Source organism: Vidua chalybeata, chromosome 4, assembly GCF_026979565.1.
Source record: "Vidua chalybeata isolate OUT-0048 chromosome 4, bVidCha1 merged haplotype, whole genome shotgun sequence".
Classification (NCBI taxonomy): domain Eukaryota; kingdom Metazoa; phylum Chordata; class Aves; order Passeriformes; family Viduidae; genus Vidua; species Vidua chalybeata.
Window position 1 is genome coordinate 9,079,079 of NC_071533.1, and position 27,474 is coordinate 9,106,552.

Here is a 27,474-nt window from a genome sequence, read left to right on the forward strand (position 1 = left end):
CACACACAAAAACCTGCTGCTGCCCAATAAAGCTTTGACTTATGCCAACAAGTCACTTCAGAAGCAGAAAGCTTTGGCCTGCCTAGCCTGACATTTACACAAGGCCCCCACAATGAGGGTGGCAATGCTTTGCTGGGAATACCCATTATTTGAAAACTCCAAGAGCATCAAGGAAGACTTAACTGTAAAAGGCACAAGGTCCCTGCTCCCATCCAAGCTCAGTGCAAGGTCTCCCAAAAGCCCTCTTCATTCTCCAAACCAACAACAACAACAACAAAAAAAAAACCCAAAAAAACAAACAAAACCAAACAAAAACAAAGCAAAACCCAAAAACAAACAAAAAACCAACACCCCCCCCCCCCAAAAAAAAAAAAAAAAAAAAAACCACAAAACCCAATACACCATCATGCAGTCATCAGCTGATAGGTGGTGCTTCTTGGCAAGGAAATTTCTTTCCTGCAATGTGTCTGGATTAGGTGATGGTCTCAAGGTTCCAAAACAAATTTCCTTTGGACTTCTGTGCAAAGTGCAAAGTTGCTTTTACATGAGATAACTCTGGAATCAAAAGCTCAAAATACTGAGACAAGACATGTATTTAAGGTATAACTAAAAACCTCACTCTTGAGATCCATTCCTCATCCTGGATGGATGCCCTATTCCTGGAAGTGTTCCAGGAACACAGTGTTCCTGGAGGGCCAGGCTGGATGGGGCTCTGAGCAACCTAGTCTAGTGGAAGGTGTCCCCACCCATGGAAAGGGGGGTTGGAACAAGATGATCTTAAAGGTCCCTTTCAACGCAGACCATTCTGTGATTCCTTAGGAATTGACATAACTCCAGTCAAATAAACCAAGGTTCACTGGTTGAATGGTGTCAAGACATCACCTGACACAGCAATTCACAGAAGTTGAAGGCTATTCAGTTCTCAGGCTCTCTTTGAAATTAAAACTCCTACAAATTAGGTCTCCAAGACATGCTGTGTGCACAGATCATCATCTGGTGTGTGAGAGAAAACTGGATACAGTCCAGCCTGTGAATTGTGCATTACCATAGCACAAGGACACAACAGAGTCACTGCTCCCAGGGGTGCTGGAAATTCTAGATTTCAGTAAGCCAGGTCCAGGACAGGTCCTTCCCACCACAGAGATGCACAAACTGCAACCTGGCCACATCTAGCTGAGTATCCAGCCTTGTACCATGCCTGGCCTAAGAAGAGAGGTGGGAAGCTGGCAGGGAGATTTCCCTCACCATGCCTCCTCATCGAGCTGCAGGGCAGCTATGCTGAAGCTCAGATACAAATTCATACCTCCCTGTCCCAAAGGTGGCCACAAGTTGGAAAACTGAGCCAAGCACTTTCCCATTCCATGCTATTTAAGAGTCAGTAAAAACTGAACTTTCAGTCTTATCCATACAATTATCGTATCTTGTGTTTGTCTTGTATTTAAAAACAATATAATTTATCTTATTAGCCAAAGGGTAAGGTTACACAAACCATTAGAGAGCCTAAAAGCCAGATATTAATTTTAAAAGACTCTAATAGCTTTGTGATATGTGCAAAAAAAGAAAAGTCATCATTATTCCAGATGTCTGATATGCACTGGCTTCTTTGCAAAATGCATTTACCTTTTCATTACTATTTACTGACTGTGCTTGTATTTCATTTGTATGGATTTTATGCAGCAAAAAAGAGCCTCAGAAAAATTTAATAAAAATATGGAGACAGTGAACAATCATTGGAGTCTGTATCTTGACTCTTGAGGTCACAGTTCTGCTCATTTTATGTTCATTTCAGAGAAACAAAAAACCTTTTTTAATGGGAACAAATCAGGAATGGTAATTGCATGGCCACATTCTTCGTGGCACAGCAGCACCCAAAAACACATCTGTGACAAAATCAAAGAATTCACCCTCACTGCTAGGCTTGAGCAGCCAGCTTGTCACACAAATAAATATTAAAAATCCCCATGACTTTTAGTAGCGCTCCATCCAACTGCATATCCTCACGCAGGGCTGAGTCAAGCTCTGTTCTGCAGCACATACTGGCCTACACTACGCTCCAGTGGTGTCCCTCAGACGGACACCAGAGGGACCAGTATTAACTTCATCCACGACATACTGGGATCCAGTGCCCCCTCAGCACGTTTGCAGATGACATCAAGCTAAGTGATGCTGTTAACACAGCAGGAGCACAGGATACCTGAACAAGTTTGAGAAGTGGGCCCAGGAAGACTTTGTGGTGGCCTTCCAGTATTTGTAGGAAGCTTACATCAAAGATGGGGACAGACTTTGTAGTAGGATATAGGACAAGGGGTAATGTTTCAAACTAAAAGGTAGAATTAGACTAGAGATAAGGATGAATTTTTCTACAATGAGGGTAGCAAAATGCTAACAACAGGTTTCCCAGAAAGGTGGTAGAGGCCCCATCCCTGGAAACATTTGAGGTCAGGTTGGACAGGTCTACAAGCACAGTGGTCTAGTTGAAAATGTCCCTGCTCACTGCAGGGGAGTTGGACTGGATGGCCTTTAAAAGTCCCTTTCAGCCCAAATTTTCTGGAATAACACTGTATTGTACCACAGCTTCAATCAGAGCTTGCAGTCTAAGTTGAGGCACAATTAAAAATCAGGCTTCCTTAGTACTAGTGCTGATAAATATTTTTGTTTATCCAACAGCTACTTTATGTCCACCATCCACAAAAAAATCAGAACTAGGAAACTCCTTCCACAGCATTAGTATTGATACCTTGGAGAAGGCTTCACAGCCAAAGTCAGCTTTCACTTTAGTTGTGTACTTTGGGGTTTTTTTTTGGCCCTTTCCTTAAATATCTCAGTACTGTCTCAAATAATTTCCATTCCTCAAGCAAGAATTTGATAATACCAGGACTACCCAATTCTTGAGGAGCACTTGTTAAAATAAGGAAGAGCAGGAACATTTGCCAATCTGACACTTGAAGTCTTCTATGAATTAGACCAGATAAATATGGGGGGAAGACCTAAATCTTAACTACAAAACTTTTTATCAACTTGTTCAGTAATAGAGGGGACAAGGACATTTTAAAGTACCTTAAATTTCAGGATTGGGCCAGGAACTTCTAGAATCACAGTGAGATTTTAAAAACAAGTTTCCAAAGACTCTCAAGAGTTTTTCATTAGCCTCCTTCATGTCAATTAGGAGCTGTCCATAATGACAGCCTGCATACATTTAATGAATTCGAGGCAGAGCAGCTTAACAGGATACAAAGGGAACCCTTGGCTATACTCACTGTGCTCAAGGTAGAAATAACAGATTTCAGCAGCAGAAAAATTATTATTAACATTTGGATTCCATCACCACCTTTAAAACCACCTACCTGTCCAAACCCTGTAGAGTTCTAGCAGAGCTTGAAAGGAGCCAACCCTTCTCTAAACTCAAAGGTCTTTCTCTAAATCTAAACAAAAATATGCACTTAGGTCCTAAAATAAGAATCAATGCTCTATGTGCCCAGCTCCAGAAACTAAAACTTCTAGTTCAACCATTGATTTCTTGAGCTATCTCTACTCATTCAATCCAATACAGCTGCAAAATTTCCCACATCTGTCAGTGGGAAAGGAAAAAAAGTAAAAAAAGCTTCCCAAAGGCAGTAGAGAGGCCTAACTGGCATTGAGTCAAGTCACACCTTCTGTGCATGGGCCCTCTGCTATTAGTCATCACTGCTGCCCTATAAAAATACTTCTCAAAAGTAAAAACTAAACCAAAGAATGTGGATCTCATGTCTGCAACAAATCTGGGACACAGTCCAGAACCACCTATTAGTTATCACCATTGCCCACATGGCCTCTCTGAATACATTTTCAGAGCTAAGTGAAAAGTCTGGGGATATACCACCAAGAGTCAAAGAACACACAGGACTTTCTGCTTAGTAAAGATGTACAAGCTGCTGCAGGTTCAAGAAACCTCAGCTTATTCACCTACATATTCTCAATTAAGAAATTACTGCATGATGCCTCTTGTCATGCCATTCACACAGCTAAATCTACACACTTCCTTGACAAATTCTCTCCAAAATAAGGCAAATTTTGTTAAAAATTAGTTCAGTGGAGACTATTTGTAATTAAGTCATAGAACTCCCTTTGGCTTGTCAGACATTTCATTACAGTGTCATTGGATTACCTTGTCATTATCCTTTAACTTAGCAGGACTTCTTGCCTTAAAATTCAGTTTTACCCTAAGCAAGAAACAAACTGCAGCCTTGGGCACTTTTGCCAAAACTCACAATCCTGTTGCTGTAAACACATGCTCCTAACAGAGCATCCAGAAAACCACTGCAGTTCAGTTACTGATGATCAACTTGAAAAGCAGGAAGAAAGCAGAGGGCCCATAAACTTGTTGTGAAGGTTCTCTTAGGAATCATGCATTTAAACCTTCAACCAGAACAATTCTTGTTCCATCTACAGAGAAATGCATCATAATCTATATCTTATAAGAAATGTTAAATATATATATATATATCCCAATATTTACACAGAGTAGATTTTTAAATGTGTCACATAAACTGTATTTTAGGTGTGTAGGCATATAAAGCAGGCAGGCATGCTTTTAAAAGAACTGTCCTTACAAAGTTTCCTATTGTGAGTGCAATCCAGGAAAGCTCAACCTCACAGCTAATATTCATAAATTATGACAAACACTTTCATTAGCCCAAAGCTTGCATGACCAGTTCATCTTAACAGTAATAACAACTCAGACCACAGCTGAACTCTGTTCATCTTAAGCAAAAAGCCTTTGCTGTGTCTCACTTGTCTTACCACTCTAACCCTTTTAACAGAAACAATTTCCTTCTTGAAGGCCTGCCATGCTAATCCTGAAAACACTTCCCTATATATTTGTTTGTGTAAGTGCATAATGGGAAACAGGAATTCTTTTTCTAGGAGACTATGCTCTCTCAGATTGTTAAGTTTTGACTTATAGGACTAATATTTTTCAGCATTAAATTTAACTTCTCTTTGCTAAAAGACTACTCAGAAATTAACTCAGCTAAAAATTTAGAAGCTCAGTTCTTTTCCAGTTAATTACAGATTCATCAATTGAGTCTCCCTGATATGACTTCATGCTGTAAATTCAAGATGAGCCTGCATGATGAGTTACTGCTACTCTAACAAGGATAAACACCAAGCAATCTATGTGCCTTAGAGTCCAAGGAGAGGGTAAAAAAGGAAAGAAAGTCAGGTTAGAACTCTTCAGAAGTCAACTACAGCTGGTCCTTTATGTCACTGATTGAAGTTTCCATTATTCCAATGTTAATTTCTCAGGAAGAATAACTTTTTTCATTATATAGATTTAGAGAACAGTAGTAATGCCACACAAGACCCATTAGAAATATAGAATTTATTTCTCATTACATTCAGAAAGCAATATATTGCAGATTTGGACATGCCATGTCTCATATCAAAGCTGACTTACTAATCCTATGTTTATAGTTGTAATAGCTATTGCTAGCCCAGGAAACACAAGATGTGTTTCTGGAGTGGCTCTCTTGAGAATGTCAATCCATTAACAACAATTTTTGCAGATGGGCACTCCTGACAAAAAGATTCATCTGTCAGAGCCTACATTATCCAACCCTTACTGTACCTTACCTTTACAGCTCCACCTCAAGAAAGCAATTTCAACAACAGCAATGGACAGGGAGATTGAGCACTTGCCCCTTATCTTCCCTCAGGCAGCAGTTCTCAATAAAGGCAATACCATGTTATAAGGCCACCAAATTCTTCACATTCCATGGTCTGTGCTTTCGGCAGGGCAGCTTCTTTCCCATCCTGTAGGGTCTCTGCAACCCTTGCTTGCATTCCCTCCTTGCACATCCAGGTGCAAGCTAACAAAAAGAATCAATCTCACAGTTCTGAGAACATCCTAAAGCATGTGATTTAAGTCATCTACAACAAAAAGATCTGTGAGCAACAGGAAAATAAAAAGACAAAATTTTGCTATGTTTAAACCTTTAAAGTACCATGAACAAGAGGTATCTTCTATCTTCACAAGCAGTGTCCTGACAGCATCTGTTCAGTGTATGTCCCTTCATCCTTACAAACTCAGAAAAACTGGGGTGTTTTTTTCATCTTCTAACTCTGCAGGCATTCAGCTTGGGAATACCAGGAGCTGCAGTGCATCATCACATGAAGATGGAGAGGGGCAGGATAGTGAAATAATGAATAAGGAAGAACACAGAGACACTGCCCTTGGCAGGCTCTGCACCAGCCACACAGATAATATGAATACACACAATGAAGGACTTTGTTGTTTTCTTGCTCTATTTTTTGACAGTTTTTTTTTTTTTTAATTTAAAAAACCACATTCCTACTAAGGCTGGTAGTGAAAAGTTACTTTTCAAGAACCACCATTCAGTCTGACTCAGTTTCTGCAGACAAGCTTCCTACTGATCCATTTCTCACTAGCATTTTGCTGTAGTTTTTCTGCTGTTCTTCTTTGAAAGTATCTTTGACTTTCGCTCGTTTCAGTCCTCCATCCCTGGAACAAAGAGGGAACAGTAAACCATCAGGGCTGCTATGGCTATTGTTTTCAAACTATGCATTACATTAAAACTCTACAGCTGATTAAGGTAGGCAATCTAAATTATTATTATTAAAGGCTTTTCTTCAGAACTTCTATAACATTCAATTTTAAGCACGTTTATTAAAACCTTTACCTTAAGCACAGTGCTTATGCAGTTCAAATTTTGAATTCAGCTCATTAAAGCAGTCTATTCATGTTGGTAACATGCTGTATCTACAATAGAAATCTTTGGCAATCTGGGATGCTACTTCCCCACACTGTAGAGGAAGGCATTTCTCTGCAATCCTACAGCTGTGTCTTGCCTTATATTATTCAGAGCTGGGTCTCATAGTTGAATCCATTTGCTCATTCTCATCATCTGAATTTTGCTCTCAAGTTTGTGTCATATGAAATCTAGGCATTATCCTGCTACTTACTGAGGCAAGACATGAGAAAGTCAGAGCAGAATGCCTCAAGACCTGTTTTATTTTTTGTTGTTCATCAGATTTGCCAAGAAACTTCACTTTTGCTACTTAATCTCAACATGAGAAAAAACTGTGAATGGACCTACTTCAAAAGCATCAAGCCTTTAGATAAGACTCACTGCATGCTACATGCTCCAAAGACTTCATACATCTTTTACTTTCACATATGTGCATGTGGAGTTACTCCATTGTTTTCCCTGAGTGGAATAAAGTGATAAGTGATGTTGAATGTTATTCGTCACAAAGCTAAGGAGGGAAGCACCTATCAGTCAAACTAATCACAAATAGTCCATGAATTCTAACAAGGAGGGCATCACTCACCATGGGAGTTCAGTCAGTCCTCCCTGGCGAGCAATGGCTGACCTCACTCTGTTGGCAAATTGAACAGCATCTTCATCTTCCTTCAAGAGCCACAAATTCAACATAGAGAGAAGTCAATGGAAGCAGACTTTCATAACATTTTTTATCTGTTGCCTCATCAAATTAGCTCATTCCAAACCCATTCCTTATCATACCAACATCATAATCTGATGTTCCCATGTGATAACAACTCATTTTTCCCTTAGTGTTGAAATTAGGAGAAAATTTTGCTTCAACAAGATGGAACATTACAGCACTGCATTTACTACTATCCTTTGTATATTTGATGCACTGCTGATGGTACCAAGCTGCATCAGGAAAAGCAGAGTCCAATCATACATCAGTCAGCACTGACAAAAATCCAGTACAAAACTGATTTGGAGACATGAGGTGGGCAGAAGTTTTGGGGGAAGAAAAGAGTAAAAGTGCACTTGCAGACACAGTCAAGTTTTTAAATAGCAGTCAGGCAACCAGATGCTGGATTACCTTTCTAACCATTGGTGGCAAGTACCACACATTGCAAACGATGGCCCAGCTGGTCATTATTCGCAGCAGGTAGCTCACGATACTGTATTTGCTGCTGTTCCAGAAGGCATCTCCAAACTGAGGATCATACTGCAAAGGATCACAAAAAATGATTAAGCCTTTCTCCAGTCCATCACAGCCTCTCAGACCTGGGATTACATGGCAGAACCAGCAGCAGACATCACCTATTTGCCTGAACAGCCAAAAGAATTAAGTCTGCTCTGAGCAGGATGCTTCCCTTCAGCACCAGAAGGACTAGCTGGATTTCTCTTCCTTCCAGCTTTTTGGAGGAAGAAGCTGACCCCATCAGGCCTACCAGCCAGGCTCTATAGGCTAAAGGACTTCACTTTAATTTCAGCCACTTATTCTCCAGGAGCCATCCACAGCATCTACCCAATTGCCAGGTCTACTATGCTTTTAATAGCAGCTGTATTGAGACAGCTTCCTGCCCCTCTGACAAAAACCCATCCCAAACTCTGAAATTCAGCAGCCAGCTATTTCCACTTACTTTGATTGCAACAGGATAGATTGTCCCTCCTATTTCAAAGCTCCCCTTCTTGAACATCATCACAGATGTATTGTTTATGCAGGTGCCTGTTCAGAAGACAAAGCCATTGCTTCACACAGCCATTTCAGTACAACACAACATCCACAGACAGGTCTTACCCATAAAGGGCCTGCATTTGCTGCTCGCTGAGTCAAGCATCTCACCCCTGCTTACTTTTAGCCTTTGTCTCATGACTGACTCTGAATGAAGCCAGAAGGTGTGCAAGAAAAAAAGCACAATGCTGAGGTTACATCTGTAGGACAACAAATTCATAATCTCAGGGCAAAATAAACAATCTTCCCCTTCTTCTGCCTGCAGCTTCTGCCAGGAGAAGCAACGTCCAAGGACAGTATTGCGTTGTCTCCATGTATATTCATCTTATATTAAAGATGAAAACCAGGAATGCCCTAACGAAGTTGAAGCCAGAGGTGAAGATAGATTTGAGCAGCAGAAGCTTTGAAAAGAGAACAGGGATGACATCTACATTGAATGGAGATAAGTAGTTCAGCTTCTTACCTTCTGGAAAAATTAAGATTGGGAGCTTGCTTTTATCTGCCACATGTTCCCTGAGCCTGTGGAAGCAGAAGGAAAGCTTAAAAAACAGCTCCTTTCCACTCTTCTTTCCCCAGGCATATGCTTTATGTATTACATATGCATGAAACGAAAGCTTTTTACTAGACACTTATTTGTACTTGCTTTTTTTTTTTCTACAGAAAATGAAGCTTTGTGCCAGCCATCCCTTAGATCCTTGGAGCATTACATTGAGGCAACATCCTGTTTTCTTTCCCCTGCATTATTTTACTAATGACTGTCAGAGAAGCCAACAATTATATGCCATTAAGCCAGTCTAACTCTGATCCACTCAACCTTCAAGAAATTGCCTACATAAGAAAAAAACGTATTGATGCAGTGGTCCATCCAGCCTCTGCTACTTAACAGCATATTTCTTAAAAGGGGGATTTCTAAATGTCTACAGCTCACTGTACTTGAATAACACTTGGACAACTTGGCAAAGCTGTCCTGCTGTGCAGAGGCCAATAAGTCAGTGAAGAAGTTAACCTGTCAAAATTAACCTAAAAAGTTCTCTACAAATTAGGATGAATTTTTATCCCTGTACTACAGTATTCACAGGTATGTTTTTGGTGACATCCTGCAGAAAACCACTTTTGTACACAGCTTATATTCTTATAACAAGACATTATGCCTTTCACCCAAACAAATAAAGCTTTTTATTTCTAATGGCTCACAATTTCCAGTGATACTGAGTTTTTGTCACAGAAAGCCTATTTTATCATCAGTATGCCTCTTCAACAGGAAGTACCAGAATTTAAGTATCTTCACATTGTTTCAAAATACACACCTGAATTCATCAGACATTAGTTATTATGCTGATGGCTTCCCAACTGAGATATTTTGTGACAGTCTACAATCCAAAGCTTCCCAGAACCTTTGGTCTAAACCATGACACGCTGCATAAATGTTTCAAGCCTTCCCTGGTGACCTGGGAACCTGACATTTTGACCTCAGTGTACTGCACCAAAGCCCACACAAACAAGCACACTTAGGTCATTCTGAGTGAATCAGTGTGCTGTACACCACCCCTGTAACTCATTCCCAAATCCAGGTCTTGGACTGCCCAATGCCTCTCCAGGGAGGTAACCCAGCACACACCTCACCTTTTTGTCACTAGATGGCGGTCCTTGATCTCGGAGCGCTCGAACCAGACGTGAGGACAGGCCTTGACCGTGGCTCGCTGGATAATGCCCATCAGCCCACCGTGAACCTGGCCCACCTGCAAGTCCAGTAAGGCACATCAGTATCTGAGACACCTGAAAGGCAGAACTTCCTCCTCTCCACCCCTCCAAAATCATCCAACAAACCCAAATGCCCTGGGAGCTGCAAGCCAGGATTCAGCAATGACCACAGAATTCTTAAAATGCATTCACTTAAAAGAATAGAGACACTTACATGGTATTATCTCAGGTACTTCAACAGGTGAAGAGCTTGGCATTGACAGTCCAAAGACAACTTCTCCAGCACATCATATAGACCAATTTCAACATAATTTACACTTTTCCCCACTGACCAGTGCTCAAGCAAACATCTCTGCTGTGAAAGTTAAGTACTGAAGTCCACAAACAATACCCCACAATCTTTCCCTCTCCTGGTCCCTCTGCTGTGGTTATCTTAGATCTCCTCATACCATTGCATAGCATCCATCATTTGTCAAAATGATCGCATCTATTGGTGATGTATGGTTGGCAACACAAATTCCTCCTTTCTGAGGTCTGTTTTCCCTGCAATTACATATTTTTTTGTTAGACTGCTAGTGCATTAAGCACCACATTACACACCAAATAGTTCCATGAAGCTGTCAGGTGAGTCAGCCTCTAGAGTGTGACATCAACTTGCAGCTCAGGAGAGAGCAGTCCCCACCTCCAATGGGATGTCACACACATATAAGCATATACACACTTTTGCTCACTCACTTGTTATGGTAATGGATAGTACCAGACAGAGCTCTGACAAGGATGCGGGAGCACGTGAGGTGAACCACTTCGCTCAGGTAGTTTTTCACACTGAAAGAAATTAGACATCTGAAGCATCCTGGAAAGCAGCTAGATGCACATGCAACATTCTCCAGCCTACTCAACACAACTCAGGGCTGAAATCTCCCTGGTATTCTGGAGCACAGAGGGATGTTCCCAGCTCTACCACTAACTTGCTACAGCAGCTCAGCCAAGATACATCATGCCCTTGGCACCACTTAGCTAGGCAAGGCTGTCCTCTCTTTGCTAGGTGTTTTTCATCCCAACACTACTACCTGCCCCACAGTGCCCCATCTGAGTATTTCATGGCAGCAGCAGGAACCCATCAGAAATCATCAACCTCAGCCCAAATTCAAAATGCCACTAAAACAAGGTCCACAAATTTGTGGGTGGAATAGACTATTGGTAGTCTGTTATAGGCAAAAATCTGTCCACTCCTAACCTTCAGCTGTTTGCAATGATGCAATTTGGTGAGTTCATCCCTCACACACAGTACCTACCTGCCATTTGGCAGCTGTCCCACCACAGTAGTTCCCACAATCATTGACGTAATCCCGATGGCAGCAAGGCTAAAGCTACAGACAAAACAGACATTAAACCTAAGTAAGTAGCTTTGCTCATTGTAATAACACTTTCCCCCCTTTAAAATGGAAAGTGATTGCAGAAATTCAATTACTCCTCAGATACTTGACATATGCAGTTCTCTCACTCAGCAATTCCCTAATCTGTTGCTTAAAGTCATGGTGTGGCAAAGGCAGCAGACCCAGATATTCCCATGCACACAGTATCAGGGAGCTTTAGAGCTTACATTTATTTTGCTAATACACATTGACTTAGGGGAAGCATTCATGGAAAAGATGACCACCAACTCTACTCTACTCTCCAAAGCAAATAAGTGCTTCTTGACATAAAAGGAGCCTTTAAGCAAGTTAATATTTTATATCTGCCAATGCTGCTTTTGTGTTAAAGAAAGCTGAGATGACATTTACCAAGAAAGCACAAATTTACCTGTTCCCAGGCTGACAAAACCCCTCAGCACCATAGCTTACCGTAGGGGCAGCAGGAAGCAGTACCGCACTACCACCCCGATGACCCACACAACAGTCAGCCTCAGGCTGATGTAATGGAAGTTGACATTAGTTCTTGTGAGCAGATTCCAGGAGAGCAGCTCTTCTGAGGAAAATCGTTGAGTAACTTCATCGTCCACAATAGCCTCAAACCCCTTTCTGCAGAAGTAAAAAATGTGGGAGAATTCGAAGTCTGCTCGATGCAGAAGTGCAATTTCTTTCTCCATAGGCGTTTCATCCCTTTCAATGATACCTTGGGAAGGAAAAGGGTAACCGCCTGAGAAAATAATTCTGTGATGTAACTCTCACCCTCCAGACCATTAGTCACTCTACTGTATTACTCAAGAAGACAAATTTACCATCAGAGCTCCTCCTAGGACAGGAAGAGAAGCTGTGCAGTTGAACACAGCATACCCTGCAGGAGGCCACTTCCAGCTCCCCTTCCTCACACCAACACCTTGAGCAACAACTATACCAAATTGTTACCTACTGAATATGAAGCAAGAAGGCAAACCCTTTCCCACCATCTGGCATGTTCTCAAATCAAACTTAATCCAGGACTCTTATGCTTTCAGAAGAAACCAAGTGAGACCTTGGCCTTTCCATTCCCTCCCGTGCTCTGTGTATTTAAGGGCATTCAATCTCCTTGATGGAAGCTTCCCTATTCCCATCTCATCTGACATTCTGATGTCCCATAGCCCCAATACTGCCAAAGCCCCAGACCACAACACTGTGCAGCTCTGAACCAAACACACTTCCCCTGCCATCACAGCACAAATATTTTCTGTAAGTACAGGCAGACCGTGCTATTTTTTTTTTTATTTTACTTAAAATCAAACAAAGAAAAACCCTCCAAAACACTACATCAAAGAAAGTTGTGCCTAGTGGAGCTTTGATTTAGTTCAACACCAACAACTGTTTCAGCTGAACTCTGGCCACACAATGCCTGGAGAGAAACCTGGAGAGTTCAGAACTGCAGTGCAAACGAAGTATATTCCCCTTCCTCCAATCTGTTCATTTTTTAATAAGCTTATGGTCTGATAAGCATGAATTTCTCATCAGAGCTTTCGAAGGCAAGAACAAATTGTGTAAGCTAAACAAAGATCAAGTAGTAGCTTGCTGGTAAGCAAGTCTGGCTCCAGCAACTGGTGACTGAAGAAATCTAGAGTAACAGTTAACCAGAACAATCATCCCCTGAGACACTCAACTTGGATTATTACAGAGGTCCAAGTTCAGGTTGCCACTCTGTCAGACATCCTCTGATAAATTGCATAATCTCTGTGCTTCCATGCTGAGATTAAAAAAAAAAAATGGGAAAGGACATAGCATCCAATTTTGTCAAGCTACTAGGAACTTTCCACATCCTAGGATGTGTTTTTGTAGAAAATCTTCCTCTCAATTAAGTCTTGTCAGCAGAAAATATCTCAATATATTTCCTGTGCCAATAATTGTGACATTTAAATTACAAGTGATAAGGAAAATCTTATCGCACATATGGATATGGCACATATGGGATAACACAGGAAGCTCCAAGATACAACTACCACAAACCACTGAGGTAAACACTAAAGAACAACAAAACCTATTGGCAACAAAACCTATCGGCACCTTCAGCTTGGAACCCAGCATCCAGGACTTCCAATTGTACCAGCAGGCCACCTCACTGCATCGTCCTACAACAAGCCTACAAATATAAACCATTAATATGGCACATCCAAAAAGCCACATGCTCCTCAGGATCTAAATTATACAAGCATGCATCACATCAAACATTTACCAAAATGGACTACACTTATGTCATACATTAAGCCCAAATCAGAGCTCTAGTTTTTGATTCAATTTTTCTCGCACTCAGAAAGTCTCCAAATTGTGAAATATCCAGGACTGTAGGTGAGTCAGTGTGACCTGTTGACCTGTCTGCTCCGTGCTGCTGGAAACTGATTGTAGGCAAGAAACCAGGGGAATGCGCCGGCACCCATAACACAAGTACCCAGTTCCCAGAGCAGGGAATGTTTCCTCCTTATCCAGCCCTTATCTTTCCCACTTATTCAGCATCATTCAAGCAGCTGGCCCATCTAGCTCCAGCTTCTCAGCTAAACCCAGCTGAGAAGTTTATCACACTGCTAGCAAGCTGAGATAGCAGACTGGAATGTCTAACCTCATCAGCCTGGCACATGACACCCCCATGCACCAACTGCCCTGCAGCCTTGGGACAGCTACTCCAAGCCAGGATCTCAGCAGCACGTGAAGGTATTGCAAACCTGCTGCTCTGGTGATGTACTTAGCCTTCTTGTAATCACAAGTCACATTTAATGGCCTTTAATCCCTTGGCCATGGGCAGAGCTGAGCTTGCCAAAGACAGCACTATGCAGGAGTACAGCAAACATTACTCTCAACAAAAAACAAGCCACAGTGACTGTTTTCCTCAATATTGCAGTGATAGCACCAAGCTTTCAAGCTCAATACTCCAGTCAATTAATTATACCAGGCTCAAATTTAACACCATCTACTTACAAAGCAAGTAGATCTACTTAGTAGTATCGAGTAATTAGCTCCTTAGTAGTATCTCCTTATGTAGTAACTAGATACTACTAACATTATTTGCATAAGCTTTTCTTTTATTGAATGTAATTTTCAAATCTCTTATTAGCATTTTTGTCTTTTTTAAACCCACCACCTTGAAGACAACACAGCCAGCACCCACACAGAGAGCTGAGAACTGGTTATTCAGCTGCAGTGAGATAGACACCTATCCTCCAAGCACCTACTCAGCCAAGAGCTACCACTGGGTCCAGCACACACTGCCTTCTAGCAGAGAAGGATTTTGAGGTGACAGCACCGCATAATTCTTCAAGTAACTACATCAGCCAACTTTTCTCTTGAAACTATTTCTTATCACACCACCAACACAGGGGCACTGGCAGCCCTTTCTGCCAAGAGATGTAAAGTACACTGGATTTGACGCTGCAGAGAAAGGTGGTGTCTCTTCAATCGTGCCCATTTGGTTTTGGGGGTTGTTTTTTTGTTTGATTGGTTTTTTTTGGTTTTTTCACTGCAGGAAACAATTTCAAAGTGTTTGGGGAGGACCATTTTTGCTCTGCCAGGGCACAGGAAAACTTGACTTTGCACAGTACTCCTATGCTGACCCACCTCCCGGTACTGGCTGAGTGGTCAGGAAAATCATAAGAGATGACACACACATCCTTTCAGCACTTACAAATAGGTGCATACATACACACACACACAAACATTTACCTTTACCCTGTTTTAATCAACTGCTCTGTAATTCATTATCAGCAGGAGTTTCTCCTCCCTCAGTAAATATTGTGTAATGCAATTGGGCCTCTCTGTCTGATCATGTTCTGTCACCTCAGCAGACACCAATTTATATAATGCACTGTTAAACCTACATCTGCCCTGGTCCTCAAGGACTTTCTTCCACAGCCAGGAACTCCTAATCACAAATCAGTTACTCCTATGCTTTAAAAATTCCCAAGAGCAAGATACGGAGCACAGCTTGGCACCGCATATCTCCCCATACTTTCTCAAGTAAGGAACAGTTAAGATTCCAGCTTCCAGCAGAAAGAGCCACCTCCAGTGGGGAAAGATTTTAACTTTTTATTTCAGATATATGAAGGACATTAAAAAGGTTACCATTGTGATTGCGTATCCCCATCCATAAGACTGCTTGAACATAGCCTGCACACAATCATCTATATGAATTACCTCAGGCCATTTTTACTATCCCTAATGGTCATCCAGACAGCAAACTACACTCAGCTTCATGCAGGTTCTGAACACAGTGCATATTAATACTACATACCCTTCAGCGGCAGGAGAAATAGCTACTCGTAGCTTTTTTTAAGGATAGTTCAAAAAACAGTCTACTATCTAGGACCTCTTTCTCTTGATGTCTGTTTACTAGAGAAGAAATAACTATGTGTAAGAATGATCAGATGTCTAGGAGGGTGACAGCTCCTACTGCGCAGCTAAAGCAGCACAGTAGGGTCTCTTGCCCTCTCACTGGCCCATGACTGCCCTCTCACCATGACCCATGGTGATGGGGCACCATCAGCCTTACAGGAAGAAAAAGGATATCTTCCTGCATCATTGACACCCTGGGAAGCAGACAACATGTCACTGACAATTAGCTGAAAGGACCGCTGACCTTGCCTTTCCCCCCAAAAAACCCCACAACTTTTAGGACACTGGTGAGTGTTCTCAGCCACTTGAAAGTCAGCAACTAAGCAAGACAAGTTTTAACCTGTTTTCCGAGGCACTGTGCAGTACCTCCAGTTTATTATCACAGATGCTGACAGCTGCATCTGCTGCCATGGAAGCCAGTTCCATGCCTGGCCTGCAGACAGTGAGATCCCAGTTTCTGCAGTATTGATAAGGCTATCCCTTTGGAGCTGAAACACACATACCCAGCTCAGCAATTCAGTCCCCATTACTGGATCATGTTCACATGAGCTAATCCACAGGCTCAGGTAACAGCTGACTTGTCTGCTAACTGGCAGGCTGGGCCTGTTTCTAGTTGTGCAGCCTAAGGAGGGAACACACAGAAAATGCTCACACTGCTGCCAAATGCTGTCAAAACAGAGCAATTGAATAACAAAACTGAAGCATTCAGGAACTGGGAGGAAACCAAGTACTGACTGCAATGCTTTGTTCAGTCTTCTTCTGTTTCCTGGGCAAACTCAGACTTCTCTCATGGCTCCAAAGACATAAAGACAACTCTGACCTACTACAGTCTACCACAACTCACAGACAGTATGGGTTAAGATATAGTTAAAGAAATAATTTCAAAACTAGGCTAAAGGAAGAAAGATGAAGCAACTTTTCAGCTGTCTTTCTACAGACAGTGAGTGTAAGAAGTTTGGCAAACCCTGATACTAACTCCAGAGAGTAAAAGGTCAATAGCCACAGACTGAAAAAAAAAAAACAAGCCCACCACACACTTTCAACTTGCAGCCCTACCACAGGAAAAGCATTCAGCTTGGGAGAGAGAGGTGTTGTCCAACAAACACTTAAATCTCTTCAGGGAGTATTTAAGCGCACTCTAATGCTGTTAGGACTGAGATAGCTGGCCAGCAACCCTGCAAGCATCAGTGTAAAGACAAATTTCGAGATGAAAATTAACCTCATATTTAAACACAAAAATTTCCATAAACTAAGAACAGTCTCCATCTTAAGCTCTATTTTGTTTTGTTAAATTTCATGTTGTTTCATACTCTTCATTTTCTCATCCCCTGATTTTTCAATGACTCAGTATAAGCCAGCAAATGCCACATTTTATACTGCAGGAACTGTTTAGTAGCCAGTAGCATTGCATAACAATTAGATATATAAGTGTGCTGGTTTTCAGTGGGGTAGAGTGAATTTTATTCAGAGTAGCTGGTATGGGGCTGGATTATGGATTTGTGCTGAAAACACAGTTGATAATATAGAGATGTTTTTGTTATTACTGAGCAGGATTTACAGAGCCAGGGGCTTTCCTGTTTTTCATACAACCAGGCTGGTGAGGAAGCTGGAGGTGCTTGGGAGAGTGGGAGGAGACACAGCTTGGACAGGTGACCCAAAGTGACCTTCCAGACCATATGGCATCTTGCTCAGGATATAAAGTGGGAGGAAGAAGGGGGAAAGCAGGACATTTGGAGTGATGGTGTTTGTCTTCCCAAGTCACTGTTACCCATGATGGGGCCCTGCCTTCGGGCCTGCCCATGGGAAAGCAGGGAATTCATTCCTTGTTTTGCTTTGCTTGTGTGTGTGACTTTTGCTTTCCCTGTTAAACTGTCTTTATCTCAACCCATGGGTTTTCAGGCTTTTACCCTTGCGATTCTCTCCCCATTCCCACTGGGGCAATGAGTGAGCAGCTGCCTGAGGATAAACCATAACTTTCAGTGGGCATCTAACACCCCACCTCTTTGCAGGTTCTCTCATGCACACATCTAACTGCTTCATTTGAGAAGGCCTCAGTACTCCAACATCACAATATTAGTCTCATCAATGTGACTTTACCCCAAGTTCTCACCATTGGCAGTAGGAGTCCGTGGCATCTGCGGCTGTGGCTTTTTGGCTCCTTTTTGTAACCGGATAGTGGCCCACTGTTGAACAGGAAGAAAACATTAATTTCACAAATGCAGCATTCACTTAAGGAAAAAGTCACCAAAAAAACCCAACAGTTAGACAAAGACACATTGTGATTTTCAAAGAATATCTTCATCAGGTAATCATCATTCATCCTCCTCAGATGTGTCCACAAACCCAAACCCATACACAGCTCTTATGAAGAAACTCAGAGTAATTAATAATTTAAAAAACCAAACCAAAACAACACCAAGTGCTAGTCAGTACTTCTCAACTCTGCTTTCAATCTTCAGAGAGCCAACTCAGTGCTCCACACCTGTTTCAGTTCCAGTTCAGGTACACAGCCACCAAGAGCCTGAAAGGCCTCTGTCAGCCTTGCTACTGCCACAGCAGCCACTGAGTCCAGGCCTCATGGAAAGCCCCAGGAGCTGAGCTAGACACAAGACACACACAGCACGTGTTCACATAGCTGACAGACATATTACAACCCAGACTGTCTCCCTTCAGAGTAGTTTCATCATATTGAAGAAAAAAAAAACAACAACAACAAAAAAGTCCTGACTGGGTTAAGTGAAACTGAAGCCTGCATACAGCTGATTTCACTAAAAACCAAATCCAGCATTTGCAGTCATGAGACATTTCAAGTAAATTCAGACTCAATCCAAAAGGGATAGCGCCCAAGAATTTTCCAAGCTGAACAAACCTGCCATTTCCCTTGACTCTGCAATTGCTTGTTTCTTGGCATCTTCACAGAATCGTAGAATGGTTTGAGTTGGAAGAGATCTTAGAGATCACCTAGTTCCAACCCCCTTCCATGGACAGGTACACCTACCAGATCAGGTTGCTCAGGGCCCCATCCAGCCAGGTCTTGAACACCTCCAGGGATGGAGAGTCTACAGCTTCTCCAGGCAATGTGTTACAGTTGCCTTCTCTTCTCCAGGCTGAACAACCCCAACTCTCTCAGCTCTCATTTTGAAACTCTGAGCAGCAGGAAAACAGGCCAATTCACCAGCTTTAGGGTGAGCTACAGAGAGCCCCTTCCTTCTCAGTTCTGCTGCTGCTAAGGCAATAGCTCTTCCAGGGATTAATTTTAACTGTAGGAATAACTCAGTTCTTTCTGTAGTACTCAAGTACTTTCAGTAAATTTCTGGCTACATTCTTAGCAGTACTGTGACCATAAAAGTTCTGGGAAATACCAAACCAAAATAATGTTCAAGGAATAACCTATTCAGAGCACTGTCATTTTACGTTTTGTCTATGGAATGGATTTGGGGGTACAGAAGGACCAGCAAATACATTCACGCGATCATTTCTGACCAGACTTGAACTACTGCATTCAACAAATTAATATCTCCACAAACAGCTAAGTCACTTATCACACAGAAGAACAAGAGCATATTTGGCTAATGGTCTCAGCCATACACACCAACAGAAAAAAAAAAAAAAAATTCAACTTTCAAATCCTATCCAAGGGATAATCAAAACCTGGAAGAACATTTTGTTCGGTGCTCAGAAAGAGAATGCAACATTCTCTTCAAAAAGCTCTTTCTACAGAAATCCTGCAGTTATAGGTTCATTCTAGACTGTGTCAAAGCCTGAGCCTCAGCACAAATCATGAGGATACAGGTTATTGAGACAGGCCTTTGTAATGTCCAAAAGCTTGCAACACCCCTCTATACTGCAGTATCTTGACGTTTTGCTATGCAAAGGAGGCAGTGCAATCTTCCCAAAGCAGAGAAACTGCAGGGTCATGTAACCCAAGTCAGTTTCTACTGCTCAGATACATTTATAAACCTTATTCAGAAAAGCACATTCCTTCTTCCTAAGTGGTCTGACCTTTGCTCCTCAGGTCCATCTAACTCCAGAAAGGTGCAGCAGCCCACCTGGGGGATGGGGGAACAGTGCAAAGAGAAAGTCTGGAGAGGACAGTTCCCTTTGCACTCTACCTGTGCCTTCCCAGGAGATGGGAGCACTGCCATGAGCCTGACAAGAGCATGGCATCACGTACAAGGGTTGCACAGTGCACTCCAGGGGACAACTGACTTGTGCTCCACAAGTCAGTGGCTGAGGCAGTTTTACATTCCATGCCAGGTCTCTTAGGGGATTTAAGCACACTTAATAAAATAGGCCATGATGAGACCAGCTCTCCCTCTTGGTCAGGAGCATTTGGGCATTCCTAAGGACTCACATCTACCAGATGACATCAAACAACTTTTAAGTTCTCTGTCAGCTTTCTTCTTACCTTAATCCATCGTATTTCCAAAAACTATGTATGTTCCAGCAACCAAGGAGTAAGAAATGAGAAATTTTTACTTAACATCTAATTCTTTCACATATTCTCAGGCACTTGAATTAAAGGCACTACCATCAAAGCCAGAATCTCAACTTTGATCAAGTGAAAAGCTTGTTTATATCCAGGCTGGGAAACAAAAGAGACACCACCCGCAGTAATGCAATTTATTCCCCTTCCTTCCTGCTAGTCAGGAATATGTGCCATCCATTGCTGCTTCAACTGGTTCCTATGCTGAAGGACAACAAGGTTATGCTATAAAGAGCTATCACAATCCCACAGAGCTGATCCATCCCACAGAGGGGAAAACAACGTGTCTGTGTATTAGAGATCATAGCATTAAACAATTACAAGCCATAGCCTCCCTTCTACTGAGGAAATGAGCAAAAAGCAGACTGGCAAGTCTTCTGGATCTCTCAATAACACTAGCAAAAATCTATGTGGCTTCTTCCAGCTGATGCTGAGCTGGCAGACCCAAGGACCTTGGTGCAGACCTGTGTTTTTAGTAGGGATTCTTGAAGCAGCTTTGGGGAATAAGTATAAAACACCAGGCTCCTGAACAGATTAAAAATAGTTCTACAGTGGGGCTACCCACTAGACTGAAAATGTAAAGTTAGAGAACAGAATGATCCCAGAACTACAAGCATCACCACAAGTCTTATTTTGAAACTTTAGTATCCTAACTGCTGACAAGAAAGTAGCTTGGATGCTTTAATTATGCAATGCAAAATCTGAAGATACCACACGTCACTAGGCAAGGAAAACATCAACTTTCCCCTCAAAGTTCTCCCTCCTTATCCTCCTAGAAAAGTCCTCTAATTTATCAACAACTTAAAAAAAAAATATCTAAAGTGCCCAAAAGATTAAATTCACTTACACATCACTAAGCAACTGCCACACAGAGGACCTATGAAGTACTTGAGAAAGATAGTTGTCTATTTAGCAACTGTCTTATCTGGAGTTAGGAAGGGCTTTTCGTATATCTTTTAAATGTGTGATTTTTGCCTCTGAGGTCTGACTATCTCCAAAGCCAAGCCTGATAGGTCATTTAATGAAAGCACATCTAGACAGTCTTTGCTGGGATCAAAAGACAAATCATTAGGAACACCTCGGAGTATTGCCCTGTTCCCCTAAGAAATGGGGCTCAGCCTTTCACCTCATTTACCACCTTAACACCACCTCTGACTGAACAATGTTCGATGATTTTTTGGAAGGGAGAGATGACTGAAATCTGCAATCACATGAAGACAGACCACTGGTGTTCCTCTTTTAAAAGCACTGCTGGATCAGAGCCAAAAGTTTATGCACCAGTTTAGGTGAGCACTCCTCCTTGGAATCTCTCTAAACCTGAGTAACAGCAGAAAGATTGCAGAGCACATCCCACACAATGCCACCTTGTTTAACACAGCAAAATCTGCATGACAGTTACTGGGTTGTTTTGTGTGAGGCAAGAACACCAACACCACCAAGAGGAGCAATCATTTCCGAGTCAGGGCAAAACGTCCTCTCTCATCTCCCATTCACTTCTTATTCGCATGGGATACCCCTGGCACCGCCTCCAAGGAGTTTCCCAAATTCTTCCACACACAGGAGTTGCATAGCAAGTCCTTCCTGGTGGACAGGTATCCAATGAGCAATTAAGAGTCTAGCTTTACAGGATAACATGAATGGCATCAGCAAAAGGAATGTCAAGCAGCTTCTTTAACAGCAGCTTCACAAACTCTTACTTCAAGGCAAGCTCTGAATACAACTGCTGTTATTTTTTTAACAGCATTTGATTATTAACAGTGTTCACATGCTGTAAAATTGAGAGCAGTTTCAGACAAGAGCTGTTGATCTGGAATATGGTACATTAATTACTGATGCAATTACAGCAGAGGGCAGCCCCCAGCTCTCTCAAACTTACTGATGTACAAGGACTCCTGATTTTTAAATCTGTGGTAAACATACATAAAAGACTTCAAAGGACTGGGGTCTACATTAACACAGGCTGGAGATTTACTTCAAGATTCTGCACAAAATTTGCTAAAATACTATTCCAAAAGTCAGTGTAAGCCCTGTAAACAAGGGTGCATCATTCACACCAGGCATGTCTCCAAGACATGCTTCTCACTACCATCTGAGCTGGCAGCTTTCAGAGCTCTCTCAGATTCTCCTCTGCCCACCAGTCCTTGAAGGATACCAATTACACAGAGGCCTTCACTGACTCTGTGCAATGACATTAGTCAGCAAAGCTTGCTGCCGAGGCCAGTGAGTTACACAAGCAGTCAAAGCCCACAATGATTCATCTATTTATCAGCTTACATCCTCTCCTTCTCCATTCCCCACCCTCATGCCCAGCACCACACACAGTCCTGACAGTGACTCGGGAAGAAGCTGCAGCCTGGCATACCTAGGACAAGAGCATCAGTCCATCCCACTGGCCCTGCACAGCCACAATCTCCAGTTTGATCAGAGGCACTGAGAGGTTATTTTTTCCTCATATCTAGGTCCATTCCTATTGCCAAGGTCATTTGCAACACAAGGAAATTAGGCTTAACCTCCAGCTACAGAATAATATACACTGTTGCCCAGCAAAAATACCTTCCCTACAGGCAGCATAATAAGGTATCAGAAATTGCTTCTGTTACAAGGGGCTGCTGTTAAACCCCCGATGGATCAGTTACAGGACATGAACAACACCTCCTACAAGTGCAGCATCTGCTGTGCATTACAGCCAGCAAAACCAGCCACACAAGAAGCACTCTCTCTGCTCACTGCAAGCCCCCACAAAAAGCCTCCAGAGACTAGGAAGGGGAGTGCACTAGAAGTACTTGCACTCATCAACAAACCATTAGTCCAGAAATAGACAATAATGTGATGTTGGTTAATAGCCAGGTTATTTGTTTCCTGACTCAAACGTGACCTAAACACCTCAGGCTTTCTTGTTTCTTAATATTTCACAAGTATTATGCACTACACAGTTTAAAAAACACATGAAAATTTCCCATTAGAAAGGACAAGCAGGGCAGTCTGTACAAAGTGCTGCTGACAACTCTGTCTCAGGCAGCAAGGCACACCCCAAAGAAAAACCCCAGCAGACTGGAAAAAAAATCCCTGAAGTATTTAACAAGGTGAGCTGCAATCCATAAAGCAGAGATCATCACTTGGCGGGTGCATTGCTACTGCCAAATATATAGACACACAGTCCAAACCAGTCCTCCAGATTTTCTACAATCTGACGGAAATAGAGAAACTGATCCTATGTGACAGTGACTGCTCTATGGGCCTCAGTGAAAGACAAAGGACTTGCTGAAAGGCTGGATTCTCCAGTGCTTGGCAAGACAGCTCCAATGGCATGTTTGCAGGGGCCTCAAGAGCCCCAAATCATAGTAAGAGTTCACAAGAGGCAATGGATTAAGACAGAGCAAAAATGAGACTAAGGGGCAAAGATGCACTAAATTTAAAATTGGAAGCTATCTGTTGATGTCGAGAAAGAAACAGGGAGCAATGCAGCATGCTGTGGTGACTGCAAGAGACAGTCCCCAGCATTCCAGCAGTAGGGAATATTTCTGTGGCAAGACTTGACAAGCATCAGGACAGCAGGTGCCTAGTCCAGACTAGCTCCTCATAGGGGCAAACAGCTGCTAGAGATGTTTCTGCAGCAGTACTCCCACATTTTAAAAAAACATACTAACATGGTGCCAGAAATCTTTCTATTAACATTGGAAGGAAAGCCACTGGCAAAAATGAGCAATCTCTTAAAAGTTTGCTGAGTTTGGTAAGGTAATTCAGAAGCAAGTTCATGCACTTTCAGGAATACCCACATGATGGGGGAAGCAGGCTTTCAAATATCAAGTGCTGCCTGTGGTATTTCTTTAGGACACTTTTCTACACATTTTCCCTTATCACATGGAAAAAAATACATTCACACATGAAAAAAAAATATCCATTTAAAGCTGGTAATCCCTAGTGCAGTACTTAAGGGTCAAATGCAACCCAACAGCAGCACATCCTCATCTGTACATGCTGCGTTTTCTTAGCAGCATGTGCTTGCTGAGGCAGCTGAGCAGAGAGAAAAACCTATTGTGCACCGACATCCCTTGTCAGAAATGCCAGATGGTGAAAGTACAAAAACACTTTGTTCCTAAAAGGAGCTTCCCTCTCCCTTTTCTCAGATCATGCTTGCAGTACCAAGAACAAGCTTCTGCCCTCCTGAAACAAGAAGAAAAAGTTGTTGTTTTTTTTTTTTTAATTGGCAAGAAAAAATTCAAACACAAGCCCCCCGTCATCTTAACTTGCTCCATCCCACAGCCTAAACAACAAGTGAACACCACAGACTCATTCTTGGATGTCTTGTTTTGCCTGACATGACCTGAAGAGGTATCACAGCAAACTGTAGAACTATCCCTGAACTATGGACAGACTTGGACCCTCAAAATAGATGGACTCGAATAAAGCAGACGTTGTAACCTGACAACACAGGCCACGTAGGAAACAAACCACGGTCACTGTGTCCTTCCACTACACCAAGACACGGGATATAAACAGGCAAAGGCAGGGTATCACCTGGGATGCACAAACAGCCACCACTTTGCAGACAGTTCCTGTAATCTGGCCCATTAAAGAGGCAACAAAAGCAGCAACATCCTGACTGAACATGCTACAGGTGCAAGAGAGGAAAAAGCACCCTCCCTCCTGGAAAAGAGGGGAAAAGGCCTGGGGAGATCCAGGGCTGGGAGCGGAAGGGGAAGCTTAAGGAAGCTATTAAGTTAACACTGCTGAAAAAGGCCTCAGCCATCAGAGACTTCAGCATCCGTAACCTCACAGAGCCAAAAAGCTCTTCTCAGGAGAAAACGTGCACACTCAATTCAACATCCCAGGGAGTCTCAGTAGCCCAGCTAGCAGCACATTTCACTGTTAACACAATAGTTATTAATAACTATCCCTTATAAAAAGAAATACACCCTCCCAAATTATTTAAATAACCTACTTCTTGAAAGTTTGATATGCAAGGATACAGTACTTTTCCCAATATTACTCTGATTAATATCCACAGTTTAGATATTACACATCAGGTGCTCTTGCAGGTGCTGCTTGCACCTAGCTGCAGACAATCATCCTCTGCTGGGCTTCTAACCAAGACAGACCTGTGAGGAAATGAAGAGGAGACATCCCACAACAAACCACTTCCTTTCGGGGATTATCCCCATGCAAGTATTCTGAGGACAAAGAATTCACAGGCAAAGCAAGGCCAAGTTGAGATAAGCAGAATACCTGGGTGGATTGAGCTTCTTCACATTCCCATAGCAAGTCAAATTTAGCTGACTCTTCTCAGAATACTTCCCAATTTTTCATTGCCTTTTCTTTATATATACATTATTTTATATCATATCTATGTCAAATATAATTATGTGTTAATTTAATTTTTAATATATTGAGCAGCATGCAACTCCAGAGAGTATTTAATGCAAAAATAATGATAACTCACAAAGTGAACTTTATTTCCTCCCTTAAGGCAATAGGAGAGCTCCCACAATTAACCATCATCAATATGCCGCCAGATATTTCTCCACAATTTTGCCCAAAACATTTTGATTCACCTCTTTTTGCAACATTTAATGACACTAAAAAATAATGATTAATCATCTAGGAATAAAGAATGTAAATTGTGGTTATTCACAGGTGAAGGCAAGTCATCCAAACAAGACTATCTCACTAGGCCATCTGGATTGCTCCCTCAGGCCAGAGTGATCTTTACCTCCTCAGCTCCTGCTATTCAAATCCTTTTTTCCACTAACAACTGCATCTTCTCTCCTCAACAGTTATCCTGATACCGTTCACAGTCCCAGAAATTACTTAGAGAAGATTCATTCTCACCCAAAAGCCTAAAAACATTTTTCCTTAAGATGCATTTAACAAATGCTGATTTAATAGGTGGGATTTTCTTAGCCAGGCACTGAAGTACAAGGCTTGCCTGAAAACCTCGAAGAACAAGATGAAATTAAACAAAATCTACTTTCCATAGTCACATAGTGATGTATATTGCATGGCCACTGACTGCTGTGAGTCATTTCACTTTTCCTCCTTACAGCTGTTTCCTTGGTTTGGGTGCCCCTCCTCCCTGGAAAAAGCGTAGTAAAGAATTAAATCTGATCATGTCCAGCAACAATTTAAAAACGCTATTGCTCACCACTACCATGAGCTTCAGAGGGAGAGTTTTCACACACATATTAAATATGCCCCATGCAGAAAGCAGTTCCTCTGCGAGAAACTGGGTATCCCTGAGAATTTAGAGGCAGATGGCAACTGAGGTGCAGTACATGCTCAGCTTGGATGGGAGTCGCCGTCTCTGAGCATCAGCACTCCTGGCAGCAGACCTTTACACCCTCCGAGGGCATGACCCGGTATCATTTTCCCCAAGTGGAGCACAGCTGCCACCGAGAAGCGACAGCCTCGCCCAGGCCATGGTACAGCCTTAGGTAACAAGATTTATTCCGCTCTCCTGCGGGTTCAGGGGCAGCATTCCAGAGCCCACACGACCACAAAATTAACACAGATCTCCAGTTTTACTCGAGGGCTTTAAGCCCGAAGCTACAGCCTTGCAGCGCTTATGCCAGGCAGGACGTGACCCACCCGCTCTCCTCTACAGGAGGACGCGATGGGACCGGAGCGCACAGACGCTCCTCCGGGATATCCACCCCCGCACACGCCCCGGCCGGAGCGAGCCGTGCCCGGCCCGCCGGCCCCCCTCGGCCCGGGGGAAGCGGGCGAGGCGCAGCCCCGCGGGGAGCGCAGCGCCGGGAACACCCCCCTTCCCCTCCAGAGCGCCCGCCTACCTCCAGCGTCTTCACCAGCACCCACATATAGGCTTCAGAGATGCCCAGCGAGATGCCCAGCGCCGAGGGCAGCATGATGAGCCCCAGCACCACCGCCACCCACACGGCGCCCACCTGCCCCAGGGCCCACACGACCTCCATGGCGCGCAGGGCCGCACAACGCCAGCGCCGGCAGCGGGGACCAAACAGCGCCGCCTCCCGCCGGCCCTAAAGGCCCGCG

General features: G+C 42.7%; 1 protein-coding gene across 4 annotated transcripts; it reads right to left on the reverse strand.

The window, feature by feature from the left end:
• Positions 1-5,344: 5,344 nt before the first annotated feature.
• LOC128787333 (glycerol-3-phosphate acyltransferase 3) lies at positions 5,345-27,474 on the reverse strand. 4 transcript variants are annotated; one of them, XR_008430671.1, is made up of 13 exons: positions 27,255-27,474; positions 18,091-18,163; positions 12,039-12,309; positions 11,490-11,564; positions 10,930-11,019; positions 10,644-10,737; positions 10,117-10,232; positions 8,957-9,012; positions 8,402-8,487; positions 7,855-7,983; positions 7,330-7,409; positions 7,095-7,205; positions 6,413-6,499 (listed from the first exon to the last, which is right to left on the reverse strand). XR_008430671.1 is itself a non-coding variant. In XM_053941389.1 (12 exons), exons 1-12 carry the CDS (start codon positions 27,393-27,395, stop codon positions 6,373-6,375), a joined length of 1,338 nt encoding a protein of 445 aa, XP_053797364.1. In that variant the 5' UTR covers positions 27,396-27,472; the 3' UTR covers positions 5,345-6,372. The 4 variants fall into 4 exon arrangements, 3 of the variants coding, with proteins under 3 accessions (XP_053797364.1, XP_053797365.1, XP_053797366.1); XM_053941389.1 differs by lacking the exon at positions 7,095-7,205 and having other exon boundaries at positions 5,345-6,499; positions 27,255-27,472; XM_053941390.1 differs by lacking the exon at positions 7,095-7,205 and having other exon boundaries at positions 5,345-6,499; positions 27,369-27,467.

Excerpts from the sequence above, each read along its gene's own strand:
- LOC128787333 (XM_053941389.1), bottom strand. The coding sequence starts at position 27,395 with ATGGAGGTCGTGTGGGCCCTGGGGCAGGTGGGCGCCGTGTGGGTGGCG. Across the intron at positions 11,020-11,489 it reads GGACAGCTGCCAAATGGCAG|TGTGAAAAACTACCTGAGCG; the intron begins GTAGGTACTGTG and ends AATTTCTTTCAG. Across the intron at positions 7,984-8,401 it reads TCTATCCTGTTGCAATCAAA|TATGATCCTCAGTTTGGAGA; the intron begins GTAAGTGGAAAT and ends GATCCTTTGCAG.